Source organism: Schistosoma mansoni (genome assembly GCF_000237925.1).
Source record: "Schistosoma mansoni, WGS project CABG00000000 data, chromosome 4 unplaced supercontig 0032, strain Puerto Rico, whole genome shotgun sequence".
Taxonomy (NCBI): Eukaryota; Metazoa; Platyhelminthes; class Trematoda; order Strigeidida; family Schistosomatidae; genus Schistosoma; species Schistosoma mansoni.
This window is the reverse complement of record NW_017386017.1, coordinates 2,354,148-2,380,115: the sequence shown is the minus strand read 5'-3', so window position 1 is coordinate 2,380,115 and position 25,968 is coordinate 2,354,148. Positions and strand designations below refer to the sequence as shown.

At 34.3% G+C, this 25,968-nt stretch overlaps 1 pseudogene across 1 annotated transcript in view; it reads right to left on the bottom strand.

Annotated features, from left to right (window-relative positions):
* Smp_171490 overlaps positions 1 to 25,968 on the bottom strand; it is a 189,121-nt pseudogene that overhangs the window by 73,200 nt on the left and 89,953 nt on the right. The window contains exons 44-48 of the mRNA in view: positions 20,909 to 21,057; positions 19,931 to 20,109; positions 18,227 to 18,446; positions 16,717 to 17,137; positions 13,901 to 14,203 (exon numbers count right to left, since the gene is read on the bottom strand). Of these exons, the coding sequence occupies positions 13,901 to 14,203; positions 16,717 to 17,137; positions 18,227 to 18,446; positions 19,931 to 20,109; positions 20,909 to 21,057 (1,272 nt within the window). The remainder of the gene's footprint in view (positions 1 to 13,900; positions 14,204 to 16,716; positions 17,138 to 18,226; positions 18,447 to 19,930; positions 20,110 to 20,908; positions 21,058 to 25,968) is intronic.

Here is a 25,968-nt window from a genome sequence, read left to right as displayed (position 1 = left end):
AGAAATACGCAAACCGAAGTTAGATAAACTTCATTTTAGAAAGTTGGACGTTCTCCCTCAAGATTATTCCATTGAAAATACACCACAATAATGTCTATAAACCTATCCTATCTCTGTCAACCTTGTTCAGAATATTTCCGAGATTTAATAGAGTTTAAATCTATCAGCTTTCTCGTATCATGTCACATTTTGCCCAAATAGCATGTGCAGGCGATTTTTCTAAATGAAGTTCATAAGAACCAGTCGGAATAGGGACTCAGGAAAAAAGAGAAACCTTCCGTATTTAATTGTTTTCATTAGCACATGAGGTTGATAATAGTCTTAGCTTTGTATCATATTTTTACTCTTCACCAAACACATTGGAATGCTTCAGCTAATTAAAAATAATTGATTTCTTCAATGATCTATCCTTCGAAGAACCGTCCTTATTAATTTTTTAGTAGTAATTTTCAAGCTTCACCAAAAATCCTATTATTACAATTTGCATACTTGGATATATATTATGATTTGCATTCATGAGTCAAGTACAGGTTTATGTAGGCACGTTGGAGTTACAAAGTCTTTGTGTGTTAATGGTACCACTCAGTTGTTCATATCGAGATAGGATTGGAGTCTACGGTCTATTGAATGAAAGCTTTGAGGGTTTAAACACTAATAAGCTATCAAGCCAAGCCCAGGTACTTAATTAAGGTTTGCAGCACTAAACTCTGATGGTAGTGAAATAGTAGCAAATCAGTTTGTGTACGTGATTAATTATTCTATAAAATAAAAATTTTCCTATGTATTATTATTAATAGTTGCCCAGAACTATAAGTATGAAAGTCCTCTCTCTCTTGAAATACTAGTATACGGCAAAGCGTTTTACAAACTTTCCCAAAGGATTCGTACCTTATGCTATTTACGTAATACAATTGTTTTTACAAAAATGAATACTAAACATCTAGACTATAATGATAGATAATTTTATCTTAATAATATAACCATGAACCTTGTTACATATACTCAACTGAAGATCAGCTCAGAAAGGTACTTATTAAGTTCAGAACATCAATTAACCGACATTGTAGAGATTGTTGAGTTTCATTGAAATCATGAACTGAACCTCCTCGGTTCAATTGCCACGTACGGGGTCATGAATGCGCACTGCTGAGAAGTCCCATACTAGAACGAAAAGGGGGTCCAGTGCCCACAGGTTTTTAACGGTGGTCTAACATTTTTAAAAAACAAATGGCTCACTCTTAACTGATCTTCTTTTGCACCACGATAAGGCTGTGTAACAATGGATGTCATCCCACCGACGATACCATGCATTAGACCACGAACTCCAGCACTTAAAGGTGCTGTAACGGATCTATTGGTATCAAATGAATGGTGAGTTTGATTCGAATATTGTGGAAGTGATGTTATGGTTGATGGTGTTGATGACGGCGAGGACAATGATGATGAAGAACTATATGTCGATGGAGTTGATTTCACATCAGTGTATGTATCATGACAAGTCAATTCAAAATCATCCAATGATTCGTCAATTCCACTGGAAGACACTTCATTGTCATCATAATAATTTGAATTAAAAACAGATTGTGATGTTTGTAATAATGAAGATGAATCAATACGACTACCCAATATGGCTGCACGTTCTTGTTCATGTTTATCATCTAATGATATAGCAGTTAGTAATTGAGAAACACTTCCAGCGACCTGGAAAAATAAAACAAAACAACAACATTGAAATAAACAATTGAAAATTATGCTGCATACAAACTATAAAAGTCTCATAAAATGGAGGTATGGAGGGAATTTCGAATTCCCTGAATTGGATGGTTTAACTGTGAAGATAGTTTTTAGGATAAGTCATTATCAAAGGTATCTCACTTGAGTTACAAATCTTTCACTAATATTTCTACATGGAAGTTAAGCACATCATTTCTTCAAATGATACATCCATATATAACACAGGTTGTGCGTTAAGCAGTGAATATACAGTCTGTCTAAAAAAAGATTCTGCATTGAAGTGTGGATCAGTATCAGTTGGTGAACGATTAACTTTTTTTAACGCTAAAGAGCCATTATCCCTCTATAGACCACATCTACAACGTCAGTCAATTCACGGTAAAGCGGAATAGACATACAGTCATACTGACAATAACTATAGCACTAACTATATGCTTGAATCTACCGACCATGATAACTTCTAAATCAATTGTTAGTAAAGATCAGGTCAGTCAGTGTTGTTAGAAGTATGAGGGGGGGTGTCAGTTCCCTGTTTTCCATACAGCAGTAAGACACTTTCTGAGGAACCTGAAGAAGGAACTTGGTCAGAGGTGATTTTGACAACCTGGGAGCATGAAAGTGGTGCCCAAAAAATAACTGCTTGAGACAGGTCATATATGGCTTTTCTGCGTATAGTTCTCGATGTGTTAGCTCCGTCCTTTAAAGGCTTCATTACCGATTACGAAAATCTATGTAAAAGAGTGGTGTGTGTTATTTTTAGGGGCAACCTTTTCCAACTCCGCTCACCTGTCATGAGAAAGCTGTATCATCACAGATATTCATTGTCTGAAGAAAATACTTTACTTCCATCATATTCCAGTACAGTTAGCAGTGTGATTGCACCCTTGGAATTTAATTAGATGCTTTTAGTTTTGCGTATTTCCAGCAAAGCCGTGATGAGACTTAAACGAAAAAGTGTTTGAGCCAATACAGTTCAATAGGGTAATAACAATAGGCCAGTTCAACTACCACGTCAAGGTAGCAGCCATGGTTAAGATCAGTGTTGTGTGCAGAGATCTGCGTATGGTTTCCATCTATTCTCATCAAGAACATAAAATATAAATTTACTGAAAACCAGAAAGTAATCCAATGATGATCCGACATGCTATGGAAGAACAAAACAAGAACCTTCAGATACTGACGAGACAAGTACTGAACAGAAATTCATTGGATTCCTATTACCAACTTTAATCCTAAATAATTGAGAAATCGTTTGTCAAATTAAGCCCATCGATATCAATCATGACTAGTAATACACAAAAAAAAACATAAGTCACTACTCACTTTTGCTGCACTATCTCCGACGCCATGTGCGACATGTCGAATTAAACCACCGACATCTAGTTCCACCAGTCCTGATATACCAGAACTTAAATCATTAATTAAACCAATTGGATTGCCAAGAAAATCAACTGATCCAAATATATTCAATGCATGCGCTCGAAGTTGTAATCGATAATATGTATTAAGATAATTTATCAATTGTGGAATACTTTCCAACATGTACAGTTTTTCTATTGGGTCTGAAATAAAAAAAATTCCCCGAGGTAAAGGATAAAGATATTTGATCGTGTAGGTGAACAAAAAAAAACCATTGAATCGACATCACTGAAGTTAACACTGATTATGTTGGTTTTATACTCCATCCTTACAAATAATCAATTCATAAAAATAACCCTCATCATTACAAAAAGTGAATCAAAGGATGTTATATGGTTGAAGTCAAACTGAGCAATAGGATCTAGTTTTAACTTGCTAAAAAGGAATGTCTTCAATGAAAACCCTGTGAAGTAAAATTAAACCACCTTGCATGTAAGGCAGTTTTATTGAAAACAACATTGATTGTTGTGTAATGTCCAGGATTGGCTAAATTTATGCGTGCAAATAATTATTTCTTCACAACACAGAAATCTAAAAGCTAAGTGTTCGTTGAGAGATTTGAAGGTCCTTAGTTCGATCATCATTAGTACTGTGTATGCCACCGAGGAGTTACATACTATCTAGTGCTTCTTAGTTTATAATGTTCCAATAACTAAAGTCAGTTCGTAATGTAAACTACGAAACCTTTTACATCTAGTGGACTTGATATTATTTATGGAACCCGGTAAACTAAACTATCTGCTGGTATCCTGTCAAAAAAAAGTCCCTAACTAGTCTCTAATATCAAGTTGTTTATTTTTTAGTGTTGGTGGAAACCAAAAATTTTGTTATGTTGTAGTTTTTCATGATATTCGGTAAACTACGGTCCTAATTATGGATTGAACCCAAGAATTTCAGGTTTTCATATTTCAAAATATCCGGTTGTCAAATGTGTTCGTGGTTGAATTCTCTTGGTATTGTTTGTTTGAATCTTCCTACTGATGTTTTGCTTTACGATCGATCAGTGTCTTATTGGCCATATGTGTATACTGTGCGTATTACCTCAATATAGCCTTAATTCACAAGCATTATAAGCAAAGATGGATAGTGGCTAGCAGTGGAATCCAGTTTGACGCGCGTCAAGTCCTATTTGGGACTCATCAGCTGAATGTACCTGCATCTCAGAGTTGATGTTAACTCTTGGACTCAAACCAAATACCTTTCGCTTCAAACGATATCGTGTTATCCGCTGCTAGCCACCATCCATCTTTGCTTGTAGTGTTAGTGGTTGGCTAGTCATCTTTTTTCCTGTTCTTTCGCTTTTGCACATGAAACTATAATACTTACAAATATTCAATAGTTTAAGCTATTACCAATCATTTTGAAACCTGAAGCATGAATTTTCTCTGGAGTTTGATTGATAATTAATTGCTGAATGCTTGACAAAACCAGGTGTTGTGCTCTAATTTCTAGCATGGATTACAATTCTTTTCTTCAATTGTTATATTAAATACGACTTTTCTACAAGTTTTCTCTCCTTTATTCGTATATGTTGAGTGAAATGTTGTAGTGTGTTAGTTATTAAATTATTATTGGATGCGCACTGCTGAGGAGTCCCATAATGGGACGAAACGGCCGTCCAATGCTTCCAGGTTTTCCATGATGGTCTAGCTTCAATTGACTCATGATTTCAACTATATATTATAATTATTCTTATTAAAACTAAAAAAAATAATAAATCAAAAACTTACCCAATTGTATTTCTGCACCTGTAAAACTCATTAATGATGGTAGTAAACGTTTAGCACCGGCTAAATATGATTCAGTTAATGAACTTTTAGCTGTTTGTACACTTAATTTCATATGTATAGGACTAATTATGAATCGATCACACCAGAATATTTTATTTTCTGATTTAGTGTTATGCAACATTGAATGCTTCCTTCTAGAAAAATGTTTTTTAAAAAAAACGAAACAAAACAATGAGGAGGTCAAACTATAGAAAGGAAGGAAGAGGAGAGACATAGTCTAGTGAGTCTAATAGAATAAGATTTTCTCAAAGTACAGAGAATAAAGTGAAAATATATGTCGCATCAGTTGAATAAACTAGTGATATTCTAGCACTGAAAAATCTGATGACATCACCTATCACAAACTGACTGAAGTTTAAAATATGAATCAAGGGGTTTCGAGTTAGCAGTTTATAATTACCCTATTTGCTATATGATACTATTTTAGGCTTTGTAACTGACCCCATGTTTGTGCGTGTGAAGTCGTCAATGTGGACAGCTGGAAGAGTTCCAAATTAGAATGGAAGAGGCAACCAATACCTATTGAATGAAATTCGTGTTAAAGTAACGATGATGACGATGGAACTCAGCCACCACGTAAAGATTTTGGGTACTCAAGGCTTAAGCTAGAAATACTCTATCCGGCTTCTTAAACTGAAATAGGTAAGGCGGAACTTAAACCTATAATGCAGTGATTAGAAGTAGAATATAGCAAGCATCAAGTTGCTGCCACACTAATTTCTTTGAGTAAATAACAGTAGATTTGATTGGGGAGATAATACATGGATAAATAGAAATAATAACAATAGTGATAATAACAAGTTATTAACATACTTATCTGAATTGTGAGCTAATGGAATTTTAAATGAATCAGACAAGACAGAGGGATCATTATCGTCATAATTATGTGAGGAATGAGATGAATGAAGATGATGATTATAAGAATTATTCCGTTCATCAGTATCGGTATCCTCCTCAAAAGCATGTTGATAAAATTGAATTAATTTAAGTAGAAGTAACTCTTCTGCTTGTACATTCAATGGACTTATATCAATCTATGGACAGAAAAGGAAAAATCTAAATGTATACTCGTGTTCATCATTACAAATTAATTATTGTGTATTATATATTAACTCGTAAATGCTTAATGATGAGATGTTTATTTTAAATGTTATTTACCGAGTAGCTGGATTCAATATATAGACTGAATAGATAGTATGTAGTGGGTTGGCTTCGAGATAACTCCTTAGGCTTCGTTTATCAATCAGCCTGACAACCGCTATTAAATAAATCCCAATGGTGTATGAATTCAGAAGGAAACACGAAGTGCCAACTATAGTTGATTAGTAGATAACGAAGATCACAAAGCCACAAGTAAACCAAACGAATTTGAGCGGGAAAGCTAATACGCGCAAGTAAGCGAATTTCAAGTCAAATCAATTGATAGACCTCAAACCCATATATATATGTGGAAAAGCGAATGTTTCATCAAGTGATCTTCAAGCAACTAACATTTAATCTAGAGAGACGGATATGTTCGCTAATACAGATATGATAGTAATAATAATAATATAAAGATAAATTGGTCCTGTTTATTAGGTGGACACTCTCAAGGTCAGTCTGGCGTCGCTCAAAGGTCGCCCATAGTCTAACCGAATCCCCTAATTATCAGTTATGTGAAAGTATCATAAGCTAAGTTATATCGTAACAGTGCTAGACAATTATTTTATCCTAATTTTGTTTTCCTCACCAGTTAATGTCCGCATCTCGCAAAGAATAGAGTCCAGGAGCTGGTTATAAGTGACAACAACGGAGACGATCAGTTTATTTGTTAAAATATTTGATTTCCAACAATTAACTAGAGTTTAAATTGCTTGAGACAGTCGTGTTGTGCTAGTAGACTTAGTCAATTAAAATATGTACATTAAGGATAAGTATACACGAACCTAGTTAAAGAGATGCAAAGAAGTACAAACAAAACTCACTTTGAAGTTTTACATAACCATTCTCTAAAATAATCGGACCAGTACAATTTTAGATTAGATCCGACTTAACAAAGTGAACAACATCAACAACTAAAAGGTTCAGGATGTTAAAGATTCTATCTAAATACACCATTTCCTCATTTACATTCAGTTTCCCCTTAAAACTCTATAGCTCTTCCATTCCCATTGTTATTTCGATTGCTTTCTGTTTTCATTTCTTTTCTCTTTGTTTTCCCCTTCTATCCATGAAAATTATACTTTCAATCCCTGTTACATACTACTTATATCTATCCGTACAAGTAGTACATATCATATTGTAAAAAACCATAATAATAATAATAATAATAGAAATATCAGGAGGGGTTTGGTGGAGATTTTAGTAATTTTATAGAGTTGAGATCATGAGTCAATTGAAGCTAGACCACCATCGAAAAGATGGAAGCACTGGACGGCCGTTTCGTCCTATTGTGGGACTCCGCAGCAGTGCGCATCCACGACCTCGCCTCGCAAGATTCGAACCCAGGGCGTACCAGTCTCGCGCCAGAGTACTTAACCTCTAGACCACTGAGTCAGTATCTAACGGTGTTAATGTCTAACTTCAACCGATCCACGAAATTGAGCAACCATTCACCAATGTCATCAGTGAGTTGATATCTCCCAACAAGCCTGGTTGAACTCCACTGGTTACTGCTAGACATTAACACCGTTGGATACCGGCTCAGTGGTCTATCACTTAAGTGCTCTGGTGCATAACTAGTACGTCCTGAGTTCGAGTCTCGCGAGTGCAGGGTAGTGGATGCGAACTGCTAAGGAGTCCCATAATAGGACGAAACGGCTGTCCAGTGCTCCCAGGTTTTCCCTGGTGGTCTAGCTTCAATTGACTCATGATCTCGACTCCATAAAATAATAGAAATAGTTGAGTAGAAAATTTATTTTTACCTGAAATATTTTAAATAAATGTATTGGCCAATTATTTTGAATATTATCACGTGAATAAATAATTTTTAATTTAGACAAATGTTTCATTTCATTCATTGTACAATAATTTGATTGTATTTGTGTGAATTCAGTAGTAGATGTAGTTGTAGTAGAATAATTTGGAAATGAATTCATTTTTAATTTTTCATGATCAGTATCAACATTCAAATGATCTTGATCATTAGCTATTAATTTTGTATTGATTTGAAATAAAAGTACTGGAAAGAGAGCACCAGTAAATTGACTATCGATCTATTAAGTTATATTGAAAATAAAAAAGAAGGAAATTATGAAAGAAAATATTTGTCAATAGGGATGTCATTATAGTAGTTGAATTCATGAGTCGATGTAAGCTAGGTCACCATTGAAAACCCAGAAGCACTGGACGGACATTTTGTCCTAGTATGGGACTCCTCAATAGTGCGTATCCACATGCGGGACTCGGACCCAATGGTGATTTAGCTTGGATCGACTGATGAATTCAATTATTGAAATTGCTACAATATCCACAAATCTCCATTCTGACAATGGGTAAATCATCTGATCTCATCTAGGAAGTATGAAAAGGGTAGTGCTATTTTGATAGATGAATTTAGTATAAAGGGCGAAATCTTTGGAACAATTAGGGATACAGTGAAAATTACTGGAATCCAGTAACACAATTCAAAGAATACAAGATATAGAATCAATCTATAACTGTTGAAATAAACAGCGTTGGTAGGTTTAGACTACTTGATTAGGATCCTCGTGATTGGATACGTTAGCTGACACAGTTTAAAATCGTTCACAGTGACGAAGATACATCTCACTATTTGTCATTGTTTAGATTTAAAGTTACGAAATTACTTTAAACTTATTATTCTGAGAAGTAAGTCTTCTGGAATTAGATTGTTTATAGTTAATCGTTTACACTACATCTGCCGATCCAGTATTTAACCTGATAATTTCCTCGCATTGTACTGATATACTCCGAAAAATTAAACTGAATATGTGTCAGACTCCATGTTGCTTATAACTGATTGACAAATAAACATAAATTAGCTAGAAAAACATCAAAACGGAAGGGATCACTGCACAATCACTTTATTTCTACATGAAACTTCACGAGCAGTGCACAATCATACCCTCCCCAGCACCACTACAAAGACAGTTGGATTAAAACGTTTAGGCACCGTGATAACGGCTCCCTTTATATTTTAGAGATTATACTTCCTGTCATTGATAAGGTTGTAGATGCAGATCATTCCGATGCTTTATAACAGAGAAACTGGTTTCCGTGATGTGAAGGATCTCTTGAGATAAATTTTGTTGGAAAAATTTTCTATGTTGATAATTATTTAAATGTTATAAATAAAAATTACTTCACAATGTGCTACGACTTACTTGAAAATGACCGATCAGTAATTGAAATGTTTCAGATACTTTAGTAAGATACGATTCATTTTCATTCCTATACGCAAGATTATTATTGTAACTAGTATTGTCATCATTCAATGAAGATCGTGAGACAACCGGTGGATGACCAAGATTAATTGAATTTAAACCATGATGTGTAATAGATGATAAACGATTGTCATTTAAAATATTACAGCAACTACTAGCATGTTTCATCATAAATATTGAATTTTCACTAGATGGGATAAGATCTGAAGTAGTAGGGGTAGTATTAGTAGTCGATATATCAGAATAAGTTCGAGTCAGTAACAAATTTATATCACTTAATGAAACATAGATAAGTTCTTCCATAAATGATGATATAACATTAATGCCAATTCCATTAGGTAGAGTTAAATTAGCCTAGAAAAAATGAGAAAGTAAGAAAACAGAGTTTATTTTCTCATAAATAAAAATGTTAATATAAATTATAACTAAAAGTCATATCAATGCGATTCACCTCTGATAAGTCTTGTTGATTGAACGCTAATTTCGGATCCTAAGCTAGTTTCGTAACCCCCTAAGCTAGAACTACACAGCGACTTGAACACGAGAGAAAAGGCATAAAACATGCGGGAAGCACTTTACTCCAAAGGTTCAATTATGTACAGAAAATATAGGGTTTTTATAGTATTTTAAAAGTCCTTGGGTTTTCCTGAAAATTCTAGAATATTACTCAACATAGTAGCAGTGTAGTAATCAGCCAATAAGAATCTCTACATGTGACTTTTCATTTTCGCAATATTTCTAGCAAGACTTCTAATCAAACGCTGATTAGATAAAAATGCTTCTTAATGTTTCCTGAGCTTGTCAAGTCTATTGTGAGTAATTTGCAGGATCATCCCAACAACCTCAAGACATATATTTGAACTCAGTGATTCAGTGGACAATGTATTGGCATTTGAAGGAAAAGTTAGTACATTTGAATTCTATTACACACATTAAGATATAGTTACATCCAACTGATGAGTCTCAAATAGAGTAAAACTAGTATCCTGGGTTCCAATGTCAGCCACATATCGAATATACTATAACTTGTGAGTGAATGATGTATCAAGGTAATCCGTTCATGAGGCATAAATAATAACAAAAACTGATCGATAGTAAGGATGAATATCATCACAGAGAAATTGTAAACAATTACTAACAGTATATAAATAATAACAATAAACTCATTCAGTAGGTACTAGAATACGAGGCATACACCAAATGTGACAGGTAATGATACTACTCAATTGCTCAGACAGTAGTAGATAGAACGGGAATTAAACACGGGATCTAAGAGATAAACGTCGAACGCTTTATTTACTAAACCATCGTTTAATCAGTCCTTCACAAATTAGGCATAAAATGAAGAGATTTTCTACGAGAAGATTCATAAGTCGAATCGTAGCAGACACTACTATTTTACTTTCACACAAATAGCCGATATTTTGACTTTGATTGGCTCGTCGTTACAATACAGCTTTATTAACTATCTATTCACAAACAAGTGTGATATGATGTACTACAGGGAAATATCCGATTCAACTGAAAAGAAAAAGGTCTGTAAAAATTTTAGGACTGTTATTTCTTTACCAAATACAAGCTTATTTACTATGCCTTGAAATAAATTATCCGCGTTCTGAATAGTGATAGTAACTGACTGTTCACACTCATGTATACAGAGTAAGTTTACAGCCTTTAACAACCTAGTTGAAAGTCTGTAACAAACACTTAGTCGTTTCTACACACTAGTACAGTCAGTATCGCAACCTGTCACATAAACTTAAAATGTACTGATTTTAACCTTATCGATATCCAAGCATGGTAGGGCCATAAAGAATAAGTACCCCAACCGATTTAACTCAAATAAGCCAACCATAAAGAGCAAGGCCATAGTACGTTTCAAGAGAACCGTTATAGACGGATAAGTGGTATTCCTTCGTAGTTATTTGGACAGGAAAAATAAAAAGATTACCTAACTACCTGACTACGTAATAACTCAATAACTGAATTCAATGTATCCAATCAGATAGAAACGCAGTTTGTAAGGGTTACATTATAGAATTCTTCATTTTCAATGAGAACGTTACATTAGTCACAAAAGTTATCATCGTCACAATTGATTCATAACCTTATGAAGTGCTTATTCGAAGAACTAAGAAGGTTATTGAAATACATTATCTTGAGATTATTTTTAATAAATAATATATACCTTAAAATTGGTCACTAGTCGATGATGATCTCTTGTTTTAACACTACCACACAAATTTAACTGATATGACGAGTCCTCCCATACTGATGATTCACAATGAGAGTACAACTATGAAGAAAAGAAATGAACAATGAATACAATAAACAAAAAGGAACATACTTTTGAATTGTAATCTGATAATATACCAGAGATAATTAATAAGTGTCTGTTATGTGCTTGATTTATACGATATTGCAAAAATACGACTACCACATTTAGATCCGACCAAACTAATGACTCCTACACCAATACGATCAACCTAGGGTTCCGACTGGTTCTTTTTCCGCTTAACCATGCTTGTTAAATCCAGAACGTCAAAATCAGCCTCCACTATATGAATAATAAATTTCAGACATACTGGGCTTATATACAAACAAACCATACCGCATCATACCATAAATAGACAATAACAATTATACAAGATTAAGCCCAAAAGTGGCAGTGATTGTGAGAAACTGTTACTGATAAATTAAGAATATCTCAAGAATAGTGAATCGTATGATAAAGGGTCAATAGGTCAAATAAGAGCTTATAATGAAAGGAATGTGAATATACATATAACATAGTTACTTAATAGTCATACAATAAGAATATTCGTATAATATTAGTCCATATGTAATTCCTAACGGTTACTATCCATTTATTCTCGTACGGATAAAACTTTGAATTATTCAATTATAAAGTTCTAATGTGAAGATTAACACTATGATACAAATGAATTTATCTAACAAGTTTCAAATGAGAAGAAAAGTGTATCCTGCCATTTCACCACAATGATGTCAGTTTTCTTGATAAAATAGGATGATAATTATAGTTGGAATAGGTTGATGATGGAAAGAAATACAAAATAAATGGACTTTCTGATGTTTCGTAACTTCAAGTAAGTCACTTCATCAGACAGTAAACAGAAGAAAGGATTCAGACTACGTTAAAAATCTTTAAAAACTCATTGAAATATTAGAAATATATTTTTATTCAAAAAAAAGTCGAGAGAATAATCATAACACTCACATCTCCTGGTGATGTTATTGATGATGTTCTTTTACCCCAACGTGAAATTGTCTTTATATTATCTGTATTTTGTGTAGTTAATTCAGTTTTGTTTATATCTTCATCTTCAATACGTAGAACACGTGTAGCTTTATCTAGATAAGTGAATAAACGTAGTCTACCAGAACCGGGACGAAGCCATATTGGTAAAATAATTGCTGATGTTATAGATGAACTAATTAAACGTGTTGCTAATGGACGTGGACGTGCAGCTAATAAAATTAATTGATTTGATGAAATATGATGTGGTAAATTTAATAAATCATCATTATTGCTCTCTTCAAAACTATTATCCAGTGATAATTGTGAAGATGACATAACATCCATTAGATCACGACGAATTTGTACACAAAACAATGCACTGTTGACCAACAGACCATTCTAGATACATAAAAAAGTCATGAGTCGATGTGCAGAAGTCCGATATGCAGATAATTGAAATGAAACTCTTTAATTACAAATAGGCTTGCATTTAAGTTTAATTATCGACATCATATAGTTATGTCTGACGAAGAAGCTGAAAAGCGCTGATAGCTTTGTTAGCATATTTAGTCTGAGTTTCCCTCCCTTTAAATGGAAAACTTTGCTTCAAGCCCGATCTACGTCAATCCCTAAACTAATGATAGGGAATGAAGTAGTTAATCACTTCTCTAGTCATGAGAGTTTCGTATGACAAAATCTCAGCACGGATCGAAAAAATTCGATTCCAACTTGGCAACTTAAGTAACTTGTAGAATAGACGAGATATCAGTTGGTTAACTGAAGAGCGAGTGTTGAGTGAAGAAGTTAGTCCTGTATAAGTTTAAGGCTGTAAAATATAGTCTGTAAACAAAGATCACAAGAGTAAACTGCAAGCTTTCGACCATATGTATCTACGAAGCGTTGCTTGTGTATCGTAGGACAGTCGGGTGAAAAATATTGAAATAAAATATGTAATAAAGAAAACGTAGCGAATCAGTTGATGCAGCAGAAAATCTCCATTAACTGAAGTGGTTAGGAAATGCGTTACATATGCCTAAACATCGCTTAACTCGATGATCATGTTAGCTAATATAACAGTAAGTGGGAGAAAAGAATTTATTATGTACTATTGAGCGATATCGACTTTAAATACAAGTACTTAGATGGGAACCGTGAAATACGGCAGATTTCTCTGATAGAAGACTAGCACGAATTTTTTGCAGACGTTTGTGCTAAACTCAATATTGCATGCTTTTCATGAGAATTTATCCGGGTTCAACTAAACACTGATATAACACAGTAAACACATACACAGTCGTACATATACAACCTACTTGATCGATTCTCCAGGTTTGATAGGCTTTTCGTTGTTTACTCGGCTTAGCAATAATAAGTTGAACAACTTCAAAATGTTTTAAAGTTTCTGGATCGATTAATCCATTCATACTAACAGAACGATCATTACTCGATAGTACATTTGGGTCACCTTTACGATTTATATCTAAAACAAATTGATATTTATTCTTTGAACTTTTTCGTGAGGATTTAGACGATCCTGGAGTTGACAATGAAGTATTTTCATGATAGATTAAGCCATCATCAGACAGTTTCCATAATTGCGAATGACGCCTTGATGACTATTGAAATATGAAAGGAAAATACACAAGATGATAGATGAAAGGAGAATCGAATGACAGTTAGCTATGGGCAATATATAGATAATGGCGTTTGAAAATAAATTCACAGGTTCCAGTATCAACACTGAGGTTTAAATACATTCAAATTACAAATCTCAAACAAGACGAAACACCTTAGATTTCACTACATATCATAGTTCAAATATACAGGAAACATGTAGGTAGTGTGAAAAAAAAATTAGTAAGTGAACAATGTTGTTCCTCTACAGACGTTATTATGTTTATTTTTTTCTTCAACCATAATTTAAGTGATAGATTTCCCAAAGTTCTCGTGAGAAGCCCTAATCTTAGAAAACAACCAGATCGATAAAGAGGCAAATATTTCTAAACACATTTGGTATTGTTTACTTGAATCTATCCATTAATGTTTAGGACTGAAATTGACCAGTCTCTTATTGGCACATGCACATACTGTGCGTATTGCCCTGGATTCCACTGATAGCTACTATCCATCTTTGCTTATATCTAAAGATGTTACTATACTGTGATCTAAATGAATCCGATAATAATGGACACGGAATTTTAACTTGGTAGTCTGAATTTATCATAAAGCCCATGAAGATAAAAGATCTGAATGAAATTCGCTGTAAAAAAGTAGCTGACCGACGTAGTACAAATCGCATCAAAAATGCACTACTGAATATCATCAAGTAGTATAAAGTAAAACACAAAAATAAAAGTAATGGCGAATGAGGCAATCATTAAGAATCAACAAAGTGTAAATAAATCTTGCATATACCTTAAACGTACTAACCTTGGTAGCACAAACAACGTAATTAGATCCAGGGAGTATATCAAACACAAGATTAGGTAATGATGAACTTCGTCTACGCAGTGAATCACTATCGGCTTTCATTTCTGTTGGGACAATATAATCCATTAATGGTCCAAATAAAGTGAGGTATACAAAATTATCATAACGTAAAATTTTACTGACATCCATCGTGTCTAAATTAACTATTTCACTGATATCATCCTAAAATTATGTAAAAAATAAAAATAAAAATAACAAATTCATTCTGAATCAAATATGTAAACATTAAACAATAAACAATGGTACAAGGAAGCACCAGATATATATGCGCCACACAAATCTCATTTGAATTGTGTGAGGGCTGTGATACTGTTCAGGTGCCCAAACTGAAACAGGTGGTTTTCTTAGGGGGCCACACCCCGAGCCTTTGACGTAAAGGTCTCATCCACAAGGCAGTGGAGCATCGTGAGGAGATGCAGTCCCATAGTAGCCGGTGATCAACGATTGGTTCATACGCCATTTATTCCCTCAGGATACCGGGGCCAGCCCATGTGCACCATTGGTTTGGAATCAGGGTTTTCCAAGTCCCCTAGGTGAACTTCCCGTGTCCACCAACCCGGTTAAAGCACCGGACATTCACTTTTCGTCCTCTCAACTTCGTAAACAACAGTAATGCCATGAGGCAGTGAGTAGGACTTCCCTGGTAGAGGCTATATACGCGTGGCCATGTGAGAGCATTTCGAGCGGAAGAGCGTACTCTCCCCACTCTCGGCCATACCAGGGCATTTGTAAACATGAAACTATAATCAATGTATACAAAATGTAACTGGAAAAAGAAGCCAATTATGAAAGAAAAATATATTTCAATGAATTTTGAAAAGGAAGAAAAAAGCAATCAGATAACTCTACAGTATTGTTTTAATAATTTGAATTAAAATGGATTACATATGTAATTTTTTTTTGGTTAACGTATTACACGGAGAATAGATGGGTTACTAAGAAGAAGCTTAAACTGACCAATATACAAATTTTGTTAGTTTTGTCTCTCCAAAATACAAAACAAACCTGATTAACACACTTCATTACAGAATCAACAACATATGCTCCACAGATGCGCTTGAAAAAGAAACAAAGGCATTCAGCACTACACTGAAACAAAGTGCATATCCTAAGAAATTTATAAATGAACACCTAGCCAAGAAAAGAGATCATATGGATGGCCCAACTGTGAAAAAAAGTCTCTGTATATACATCTACAATTTAGAGATGCACCCAACGAAATGCTAACAGTCCGAGATTGAAAAATAAATTACCTACACTTGCCAATCAATCAAATAAACATCCTTCATAACTTCCTTCCTATACTATATCCTTATATACAACCTATCTTTTATATACTACCACCACTAAATTAACTATTTCTATGAATCCGGTGTTTATCTTGTTGTGCTAACGAGGTACGGCAACTTGGACCGATGCATAAATGTGCCTGGTCCTATGTTGTAGCTAACTGACTGACCTTATACACTTATTCAGCTTCATTTGATCTCTTTTATCATATAATTTAGTTCTGTAAAATAATCCACAGATATCCATACACTTACTAACATTGTTTATAAAACAGTTTATAGTAAGTGCCTTCTATGGATATCAGGGTAAAAAAAAAATAATTAAAAGAAAATTGACTTGAATTACCTACCTGTACACCAAAAATAATAGATGAACTACCATATGGTTCTTCTAATGCATATGGAATTATAGATCCAGGAATTAAAAAAGATGGACAAGCTCCACCATCCCATTTATCAGGAATTTGCTTATTAACTTCATTAACATTATTATTATTAGTAATGGACTCATCATTATCATTATCAATGGATGACATAGAATGATGTAATACACCCCGATGAATATAATGATCATGAATATGTTTATCAGAGTTAGATGAATCAATGAATTGACAATAGTAAACACAAATTGAACTAAGATTTTCAAAACGAAATGGTGGTAAACCATGATAATGTTGAATTTGTACAATAAAAGTCGCTGATTGTAAAGTGATAATCACATGAAAAAATATTGATTGTGGAAAATCAACAATTTGATGAAAATGATTCAATCTGTAGAGAAAACAAAAACATTAAACATTCCCGTTGTAAGGATTAAAACAATACAGATATGGTAGATAAAATACAATCATTACGAGTGGTCTTATTGTATATCTTTGTCATTTACTTCACAACGTGGTTTGATACTTATAAGAAGTGATGGATGGTAGTGATATGTAGGACATGCATTTTGTCCTATTGGGGCTAGTTAGCTGTTAGCCATCATTCGTCTCTGCATATAATGCTTATAGTGATAATATCGAGGCAATCCATATAGGATGCATATATGACAATAAGAGACTGATCAATTGCAGTCCTAAACATCAATGAGTCAGTTCAAACAACCAATACAAAAGTGGTTTGATATACTACTATTAGCAAAAGCTACAGGGATCCGAATATACAATCCTAGTTTATGTATCCAGAAGAAACTTGTGACACCACTGTCTCTGCCCTGACCAGATACAACTTAATAAACAATATTATTAATTGGTAAGCAAAGATGGATAGTGGCTAGCAGTGGAATCCAGTTTGATGCACGTTTCGTCCTATTTGGGACTCGTCAGCTGGATGTACCTGCATCGCAGAGTTAATGTTCACCGTGGGACTCGAACCCAGTACCTTTCGCTTGAAAAGCCATCACGTTATCTACTCGGCCACTAAGTACTGATATTACCAATTTTTTTCACATTCTGTATTTTTCCGTAATTTTTTTTACCTCATTCCGTTCGTATATTTCAATATTTAATTTTTTACACATTTCCTATTACGTAATTTTTACAATGTTTTGTGACTACAAATCTAAAGTCTATTTATCCACGTTCGACCTACTTCCCTATGTTGAAAATCAAAAATGCCAAAGAATATTCGAGTGAACGATCGTTTACAAAAACTTGATCATTATGATCTGCAGTTATAAGTCCATAATTAAAGCGTTACAACGGCTAATACAAAGTGTACATCACATACGTTATGTCGTTAAAGTGATCCATCGAGTAAGCAAGACACCTGATATATATGTCAAACCATTGCTTATCTCGATCAATTGGGAATAAGCGAAATATGATATTAATTACCAAGATGTGTTCTGAATAAATTTACCTTAACATTATAATGAATGAATGAGCATGATCTATTTGAAAACCACCAGACCACATTGTCCATAAATCATCAGATGGATTATTGATTCCTGTTGTCATTTGATCATGAACATTAGATGATAATGAAGTGCCAATCGCAGCACGCATACATAAAAGACGGTCTAAATCATCATTGGACCAATGAAATGATTGACTACGATTTGGATGAACGATAATTGAAGCTTAAAATAAAAAAAACCCAACAAAACACAAATGATTAAATGATACATCGATCAATCAGTATCGCTTAGGAACATAGAAGATAATGGTAGGAAAAACAATAAATAATCTATTCACATTATCCTGATTCCATAAATATTGAGTTCCCTTACTCACATTAGCGACATGTAATCCAGAAGTAGCCGGAAAATTAAGGTCACATATAACCATACGGTCTAAATGTAGACTAACTTTGAAAGCAAGGATCATCTCATACTTCACTGTATTTCGTGAGAAGGCAACTAACAAATGAGAGTTTATGCTTTAAATTATCAAATCTATTTATTTATTTATTTGAACATATAGATATTGGCACAAAGGGGCACCATATACGTATGCGCCACACAATAACAATGAGTATGTGAAGAGATAAAGAATGTAAGGTGCGTACAAGGTAATAATAACGAAGAGAAATTAGTGTATGATAGTGAAATAATAATAATAATAATAATAATAATAATAATAATAATAATAATGGGAGAAGCAGCTCAGTTGGCAAAGGTACAACCAGAAAGAATTCTTCGAGTTAAAGAAGTTACGTCCATTTTTTATGAAGGAAGTAAAATAAAGTTACAGCAGGATCGCCAATGGCTTCCATTCTGAGCCATATCTGATAACGTCTCTAGCCACTGCGTTGCACCATCTCTCGAACCCTTATCAGTGAATCGGGAAGGACCAACAGAAGCCAACCCTTTGCAGCTTTTTTCATACCACGATAGCCGCAGCCTACTGACTATTAAATAAGGGATTTCCCTTCCTCGCATTGATTATATCACCCAATTCTGAGCTTTTGTATGACCCATAAATGACTGTCCTATGTCTTACAGTTTCAGATTTAGCATTAATTAATTATTACCTTATTTTTCTGATTTTGTTTTACTTATGACTAAGTTATGTACATGTTGTCATTCCTAATAATGTTCCTGTGTAGTCAGAATATTTCAGGTATACTATTGCATAAGTTTTGAGTCATAATCCAACTGGTTATAATGAAGAACTGATCTACTTTTTATCTTCATCTTATGATTGGTAAGGTGGATCAATAAGCGTCAAGGTTTCCGTTTCTATTCCTTGGTCGATATGTCAATTGGTAAATAGGTTACCGGTAATCATTTTATCTGCGTTTAAGATGGTATTTGTGACAACATTTGAACGACGGTTTTGTATCCTTACTGGACATTTTGCTGGTTATTAATTTACTAGGCCTGTTATAATTTCTAAAAATGATTGGTTCAAAGTAGCTCCCTCAGCTTAGGTGGAATTTCAATCATTACTATTTAGATAGGAAGCCTAATTTTTCTTGTTCAATATGAACAATTGGGTAGCATTACGAACCTTTCCACAACATTTATGGATCAAAAGTGAGTATTTACAGAAATATTATTCGAAGATTATCCTTTTTTCATTAGTTTATTGGATAAAAGCAAAAAGTACTCTATGAACTCACCAGGTAAATTATTAGTTGTTTTTAAACAATATCGTTGTGTAATATTTAATGGATATTTTGTTAAGTTTTCAATGATATAACGTGGTCGAAATGTGACCATTGTTGTAGTTGACAATGATGAATCATTGGGATCATGACCGGTATCAACTTCAAAACCTAAATAACGTACCGAAGATAAGCTGGAATACAGAATAGAAAGAGAGTGAAAGAAACGATAGTACACACGACAGTAGTGAAGTGATTAGTTTAATTTTGAAAGGATTTTTTGGAACAGATCGCCAATTATCTTAACCAGTGGTCAGAGACTTTGGATGACTAAGTTCAAAATTGTCTAAAATGTTGTAGGTGCATCAATTCCTTGTTTTGCTCCAAATTCTGAGATTTCAAGTTCCTCGCAACTATTTGTGTGTATTTATTTCAGTGAAGTTTCTTAAATTATATCTTCGATCTCTAGTCATTTCAGTCATCACTGACTCTTTTACTACCTCTAATATTCCGGTATTTGATCTGAAAAATTCATCTCTCTGTGCTAATGAGATATGACAACTTGAACCAATGTACATACGTACCAGGTCCTATGTTGTAACTGACTGACCACTGATTGACTAGTATTTCATTCTGTTTTAACGAGAACTAAAAGGTTTCGATTTGAGTACATGTTACGGTATCAGTAGTTCAAAGTTGATGAGCTTACGGATTAGAATTCAATCCATGAGACAAAACGTTAATGTGTAAGAGAAAGTGACATAACTGAAGTAGTAAGTGATTAGAAATGACAGAAATTTAAGGAATGTAACACAGAACAGTCAGTTGAAACGTAGTGTACATAGATAGTCAAGTATTATGATTCTCATATAACTAAGTACAAATCCTTAAGATGTTAGAAGTAAATAAGTTTTGTTCCTGACTGACTCATTATGATTACATCATAGAATGAAAAAATGTTACACTTTTCTAATCATCATAATAATAACTGACCGATTATTTTCCGTGTACACTTTCAACTGTAATACATCTACACCGCATTTATCTAAAGATATTCCAGGTGACCATGTACAACGTTTTATGTTACTAGTCAGAAATTGATCATTTTCATTGTTAGGTAAAACATCATTCTCACTATGATACCTACAAAAAGATAATAGGTAGAGAAAGAAAAAGGAAGGAAATGAGATAACATTTTAGTTAAGAAAAAACACTTCAAAAAGTTCAGTCTTATTTAGTTTTGTGTACTAGACTACAGTAAAACACTGGGAATTGGTTGAACACTGTAAAGCTTAAGTCAATTCCTTCGTTTATAGTTAACGACACTGTAAACATGTGCACAATACACTTTTATTACAAACTAGCACACTGTTTAAACTACTTATCTAGTCAATGTACCTGGTTGGAATCCGCGAGATGATAGCAAACGATGGTTGGAGATCTTGAATGACATGGCTCAAAATCGTTTGCAATGGCGAAGGTGCATCCACCCTTTGTGTTCTTCCGAATTCTAATCTTCTTTCCTTTTTCTCTTTCCAAATTTATTTCACTGGATTATACTCCATGAATAACATCTTCAAACCCTAATCTTTTGGATTACTGTTTATACTCTTACTACTTCTACCACTATGGGATTTGAATCGACAACTGCTTCTCTGTGCTAATGTGGTATGGCAACTCGAACTGATGTACATACGTACGAAGTTCTACGTTGTGACTGACTGATTGATATACCCTAATCTACGATTTCGTAATAAAATGTGATCCTTATACAATTTAGTTGGAATATTTTGCAAACAAATTATAGATCCTATTTTTTTAAAATAAACCTTACATTCAATTGGTTGATTAGTGATGTCAGTTTGTCAAATCTATTCATCAGTCGGAATTTGTGGATGAAATTCATGAGTAAACTATATCAAATTAGTTATAATTTGACTTATCAATAAACACTAACAAAGTTCTGTGTCAGAAATTGATTATAACTGTTATATCTAGAGCTTAGATTCTTAGTATGTCGCGTAAAAATTGAGCACTCGAACGCTAGAACCCTACCAAGTGGCAAAATGAGAAGACAGAAGACTAGTAAGTAGGAATGTTACTCCCAAAACAGTGTCAAATCTAGTACAAAAATCTCATGTATTTACAGTTTTTGGCTGAAATTAAATCAACATTTCGGATAGCCAATAGGCAAATAGGGGGTCCTTCTTATTCAACCAATAGGAGAGCTACAGGTCGACATTCTAGAATGTTCCTCTAGCGGTGATTGGATGGAATGTCTTCGGCTCTTTCTAGGCTTCGTGAGGTTGCCAACGAGCCATCCTAACAATAACCATGAACATTGTATGTCCTCTAGTTTATTTACTTTATCGTTAACACAATCCACAATCATTGTATTCAAGAAATAAGTGGAAAGTTACTTTAAATAGTTGAATGTTTAGCGATTACTAACATCGTTCATCCATCATCATGCGAACATCAAATGGAGATTGTGTAGCTAATATTTCGGTACAGGTTAGGTGTTAGCAAAAGGTATGTGAATTACTGGGGAATTATTATTTTCTGTAACATTTAAAGATATATTAGTCCGAAACGTCACCAGGATACCTATTCAGAAAACCATTGACTTTTTATCCTACTAATATGTTTAAATATTAATGTTATCTTGTCAAGCCTTTTATATTTTGTTAATCGTATTCTACAGATCAAGTTGTAATGTGACGTAATAGGGTGAAAGTGACTTGACATAGCCATACCCTCTTTTTTAAATATCGCGAAATTCTTGAATCAACTTAAGTCCCACCAAATAACATTCGTCATAAAGTTTTATTCACAAGTTGATAGAATCCCGTAGATACTAATGATTAAGCATCAGAATATTAGTCAATAATCAGTATTCGCGCGCGAGCGCTTAACCTCTAGACCACTGAGCTGGCATCCAACGGTGTTAATGTCTAACTTCACCCGATCCACGAAACTGAGCGACACATCCATCAATGTCTTCAGTGCGTTACTGAAATCATGAATGAATTGATTCATGATATCAACTATTAAAATTACTATAATATCAACAAAACTCCTTCTGATATTAATCAACATATGCTCACTAGTGACTGGCTTCAAGAGGTATTTCCCGTAGTTTTAGTGAGAAGTAGTGACTAGTGGAGTTCAACCAGGTCTGTTGTGAGATAAAAACTCATTCAAGACATTGGTGGACGGTGGTGCAATTTTGTGGATCGGTTGAAGTTAGACATTAATACCGTTGGATGCCGGCTCAGTGGTCTAGAGATAAGGCGCTCGCGCGCGAAACTGATAGGTCCTGGGTTCGAATCTCGCGAGGTGGGATCGTGGATCCGCACTGGTGAGGAGTCCCACAATAGGACGAAACGGCCGTCTAGTGCTTCTAGGTTTTCCATGGTGGTCTAGCTTCAATTGACTCATGATTTCAACTATTAAAATTACTATAATATCCACAAAACTCCTTCTGAAATTAGTATTCGATTAATTCATTACCAATTACATAACTGTCAAAAATAGATCAGAAAATAAAGGAACATATATACAGCAATATTATAAAACCAATATGTACCCTTTCCCGATACGAACACGTAATAGATAACCTTCAAATTTATTTGCAAATGAAAAAAGTAACGGCATTAAAGCACATGCTTGTTCATGTTCTTCAATTTGACCAGCAGCTAGTATAGATGTTTGTGATGATAAATTAAGTTGATTAGATGATAATGATGATGATGATTGAGCAAACATCAACGGTATACCAGATTTATTTAATAAACATATAACAGGACTAACAGTTAAATGACGTGCACCAAATGCTCTGGAACAAACATGGACCTTAAATATTTAAATGGAATATGAAAAAAAAAGTCAAACATGAAAATGAATTAGTAACAGTTTGAGTTATTCTAATGTTGACATTCAGTATTGTGTATCCACCAGCTTTTACTGGTGTATGTTAGATCTGGACAGATTGACAATTTTATCACAAGTAATTTAGAAAAGATGAAGGGTGACTACAAGTCAAATTGAAGACGCGCGCTTCGACCTATTAGGAACTCATAAGTTAGATGCACATTCATCCCAGTATTAAGGTTAAAACTAAGGCTCAAACTCAACACTTTACGTTTTAAAACACATAAGTATGTGGCCCGTTTAACAAGTTATCCATTATGCAGTCTCACTACATCAATGGATTATGTGTTGATATACGTCACGAAAGTTAATGAGTTCGATTGTCGAAGTAAATATCGACACTGAAATACAAGTTCATCCAGTTGACGAGTCCTAAATAGATTGAAACATGCGTCCGAAATTTCATTGTTAGCAACAGTACATCTATTTATAATACGAAGTGAGAAGAGATGAAGCTAACAGTTTGACTTTGAATAAGATACCTTGCTAGACAATTTTGTTTAATGCACACTAAGAGAACTCATGTATTTTTAAATGAATGAAAAGAGAAAAAGATAATTATCCAGATACTTCATAAAAAGCGTTTTGTAACAGAACAGAGCGAACCAACAAAGTAGAAAAATCGGGGAGGGGCAGGTTAAAAAGGGAAGAACAGATACTTCAGGCACATAAATTTCAATGAGGAAAGCGAGTGGAACACTTTTTTTAATACACACCTACTGTAGCCTTGGTGGAGAAAAAGCCTGTCTACATCACCTTACCATTTAGAGGTGATTCAAATAGCCTTTTACTGAAACAAAGGCTTAGATCAGTCATCAGCAAAACGTATTGTGCAGCGAAGGTCATTATCAAAGAAAGAACGAGGTCCATGCTTCATTCAAAACCCAAAAGACATGAAAACGATTGTGTCACATCCCACTGTGTCTACCAATTTAAATGTGTGTGTGGTCACACATATATAGGGAGGACCAATCGTGATCTTTAAATTAGGGTGGGTGAACATGTACCAAAATGGTTGCAAAAACAAATACAGTCGAATGACCCAACATCCATCATCCTCTATTGTCAACCATATAATCGGAATAACATTAAGGTCACGTCGATTTTTTTTTAACAATTTTTTTTTGTCCCCCTTAATCAAAAAATCTTCATCCCATTTTCCAATTTTTTTTTCAGTCCGTTTCGTCTAATGAAATTCCTAGTTGTAAATGAGTTATAATTGGTTATGTAATTCTTGAAATTCGTATAAAAGTTCTGTACTTATCGATATAGAAAATTTTCTTCACAATATGGACGTCAGTAACGTGCAAATCACAGGCTCTGTTGTTCCTCACGTAGTCACAGAAACGGAAAATGTATTTTTGAATACATTGTATCTGGTAGCGTTTCCATCACTGGAGGCGTTAAAGAGCGCCATTAGAACTTATGAAATAGCAACGTACTGCCATTATGCGGTGAGAGATTCTCATTTCCATGGAGATCGGAAGCCGTATATTAAATTTGTATGTTGGAGAAAGGGCTATAAAACACCTAGCGGTTCTTCGCAGCCGATTAGACGAAGGAGGTAATTTGATTAGTGTTATTATATTGTTCATTGAGGACTTCAATGGACACTCAACGTCCGGTCTTCATCTTTTGTAAGTTTCTTGAAGGTTATTGGACTGTTGTTCGTGGGAATGTGCATCACAATCACGAGTGCAATTCCCTGAGGTACGACTGTAACACATGGATGCGCCGATTAACGGCGGCGGAATTGGAAACAGTGAAGCCACTGTTGATATCTGGAACATCAGAATTCAATGTTATACACTACGCGTACCAATCCTGAATAGTTTAGTTCGTTAAAAATCATGCAATAAAAATATATGTATCATATTGGTCCATAAATAGTTCTCAAAAGTTACCATTCATAATTCTCTTCGTGATTTAACATAAGGCCCTTTGAGGAACAGAGCTAACACGTCAAAAACACCCCACAAAAAAGCCGTGCGCGACCGGCCTCAAGATGGTGTTCCTTGGGGTCTGAGGTCACACTCCCAGGTCGTTAAGACCAACACAAGTACTTGGTAAATGAGTTAATTTAAATCTCTGAAAGCAAAAACGTGCTACCTATGAATAAC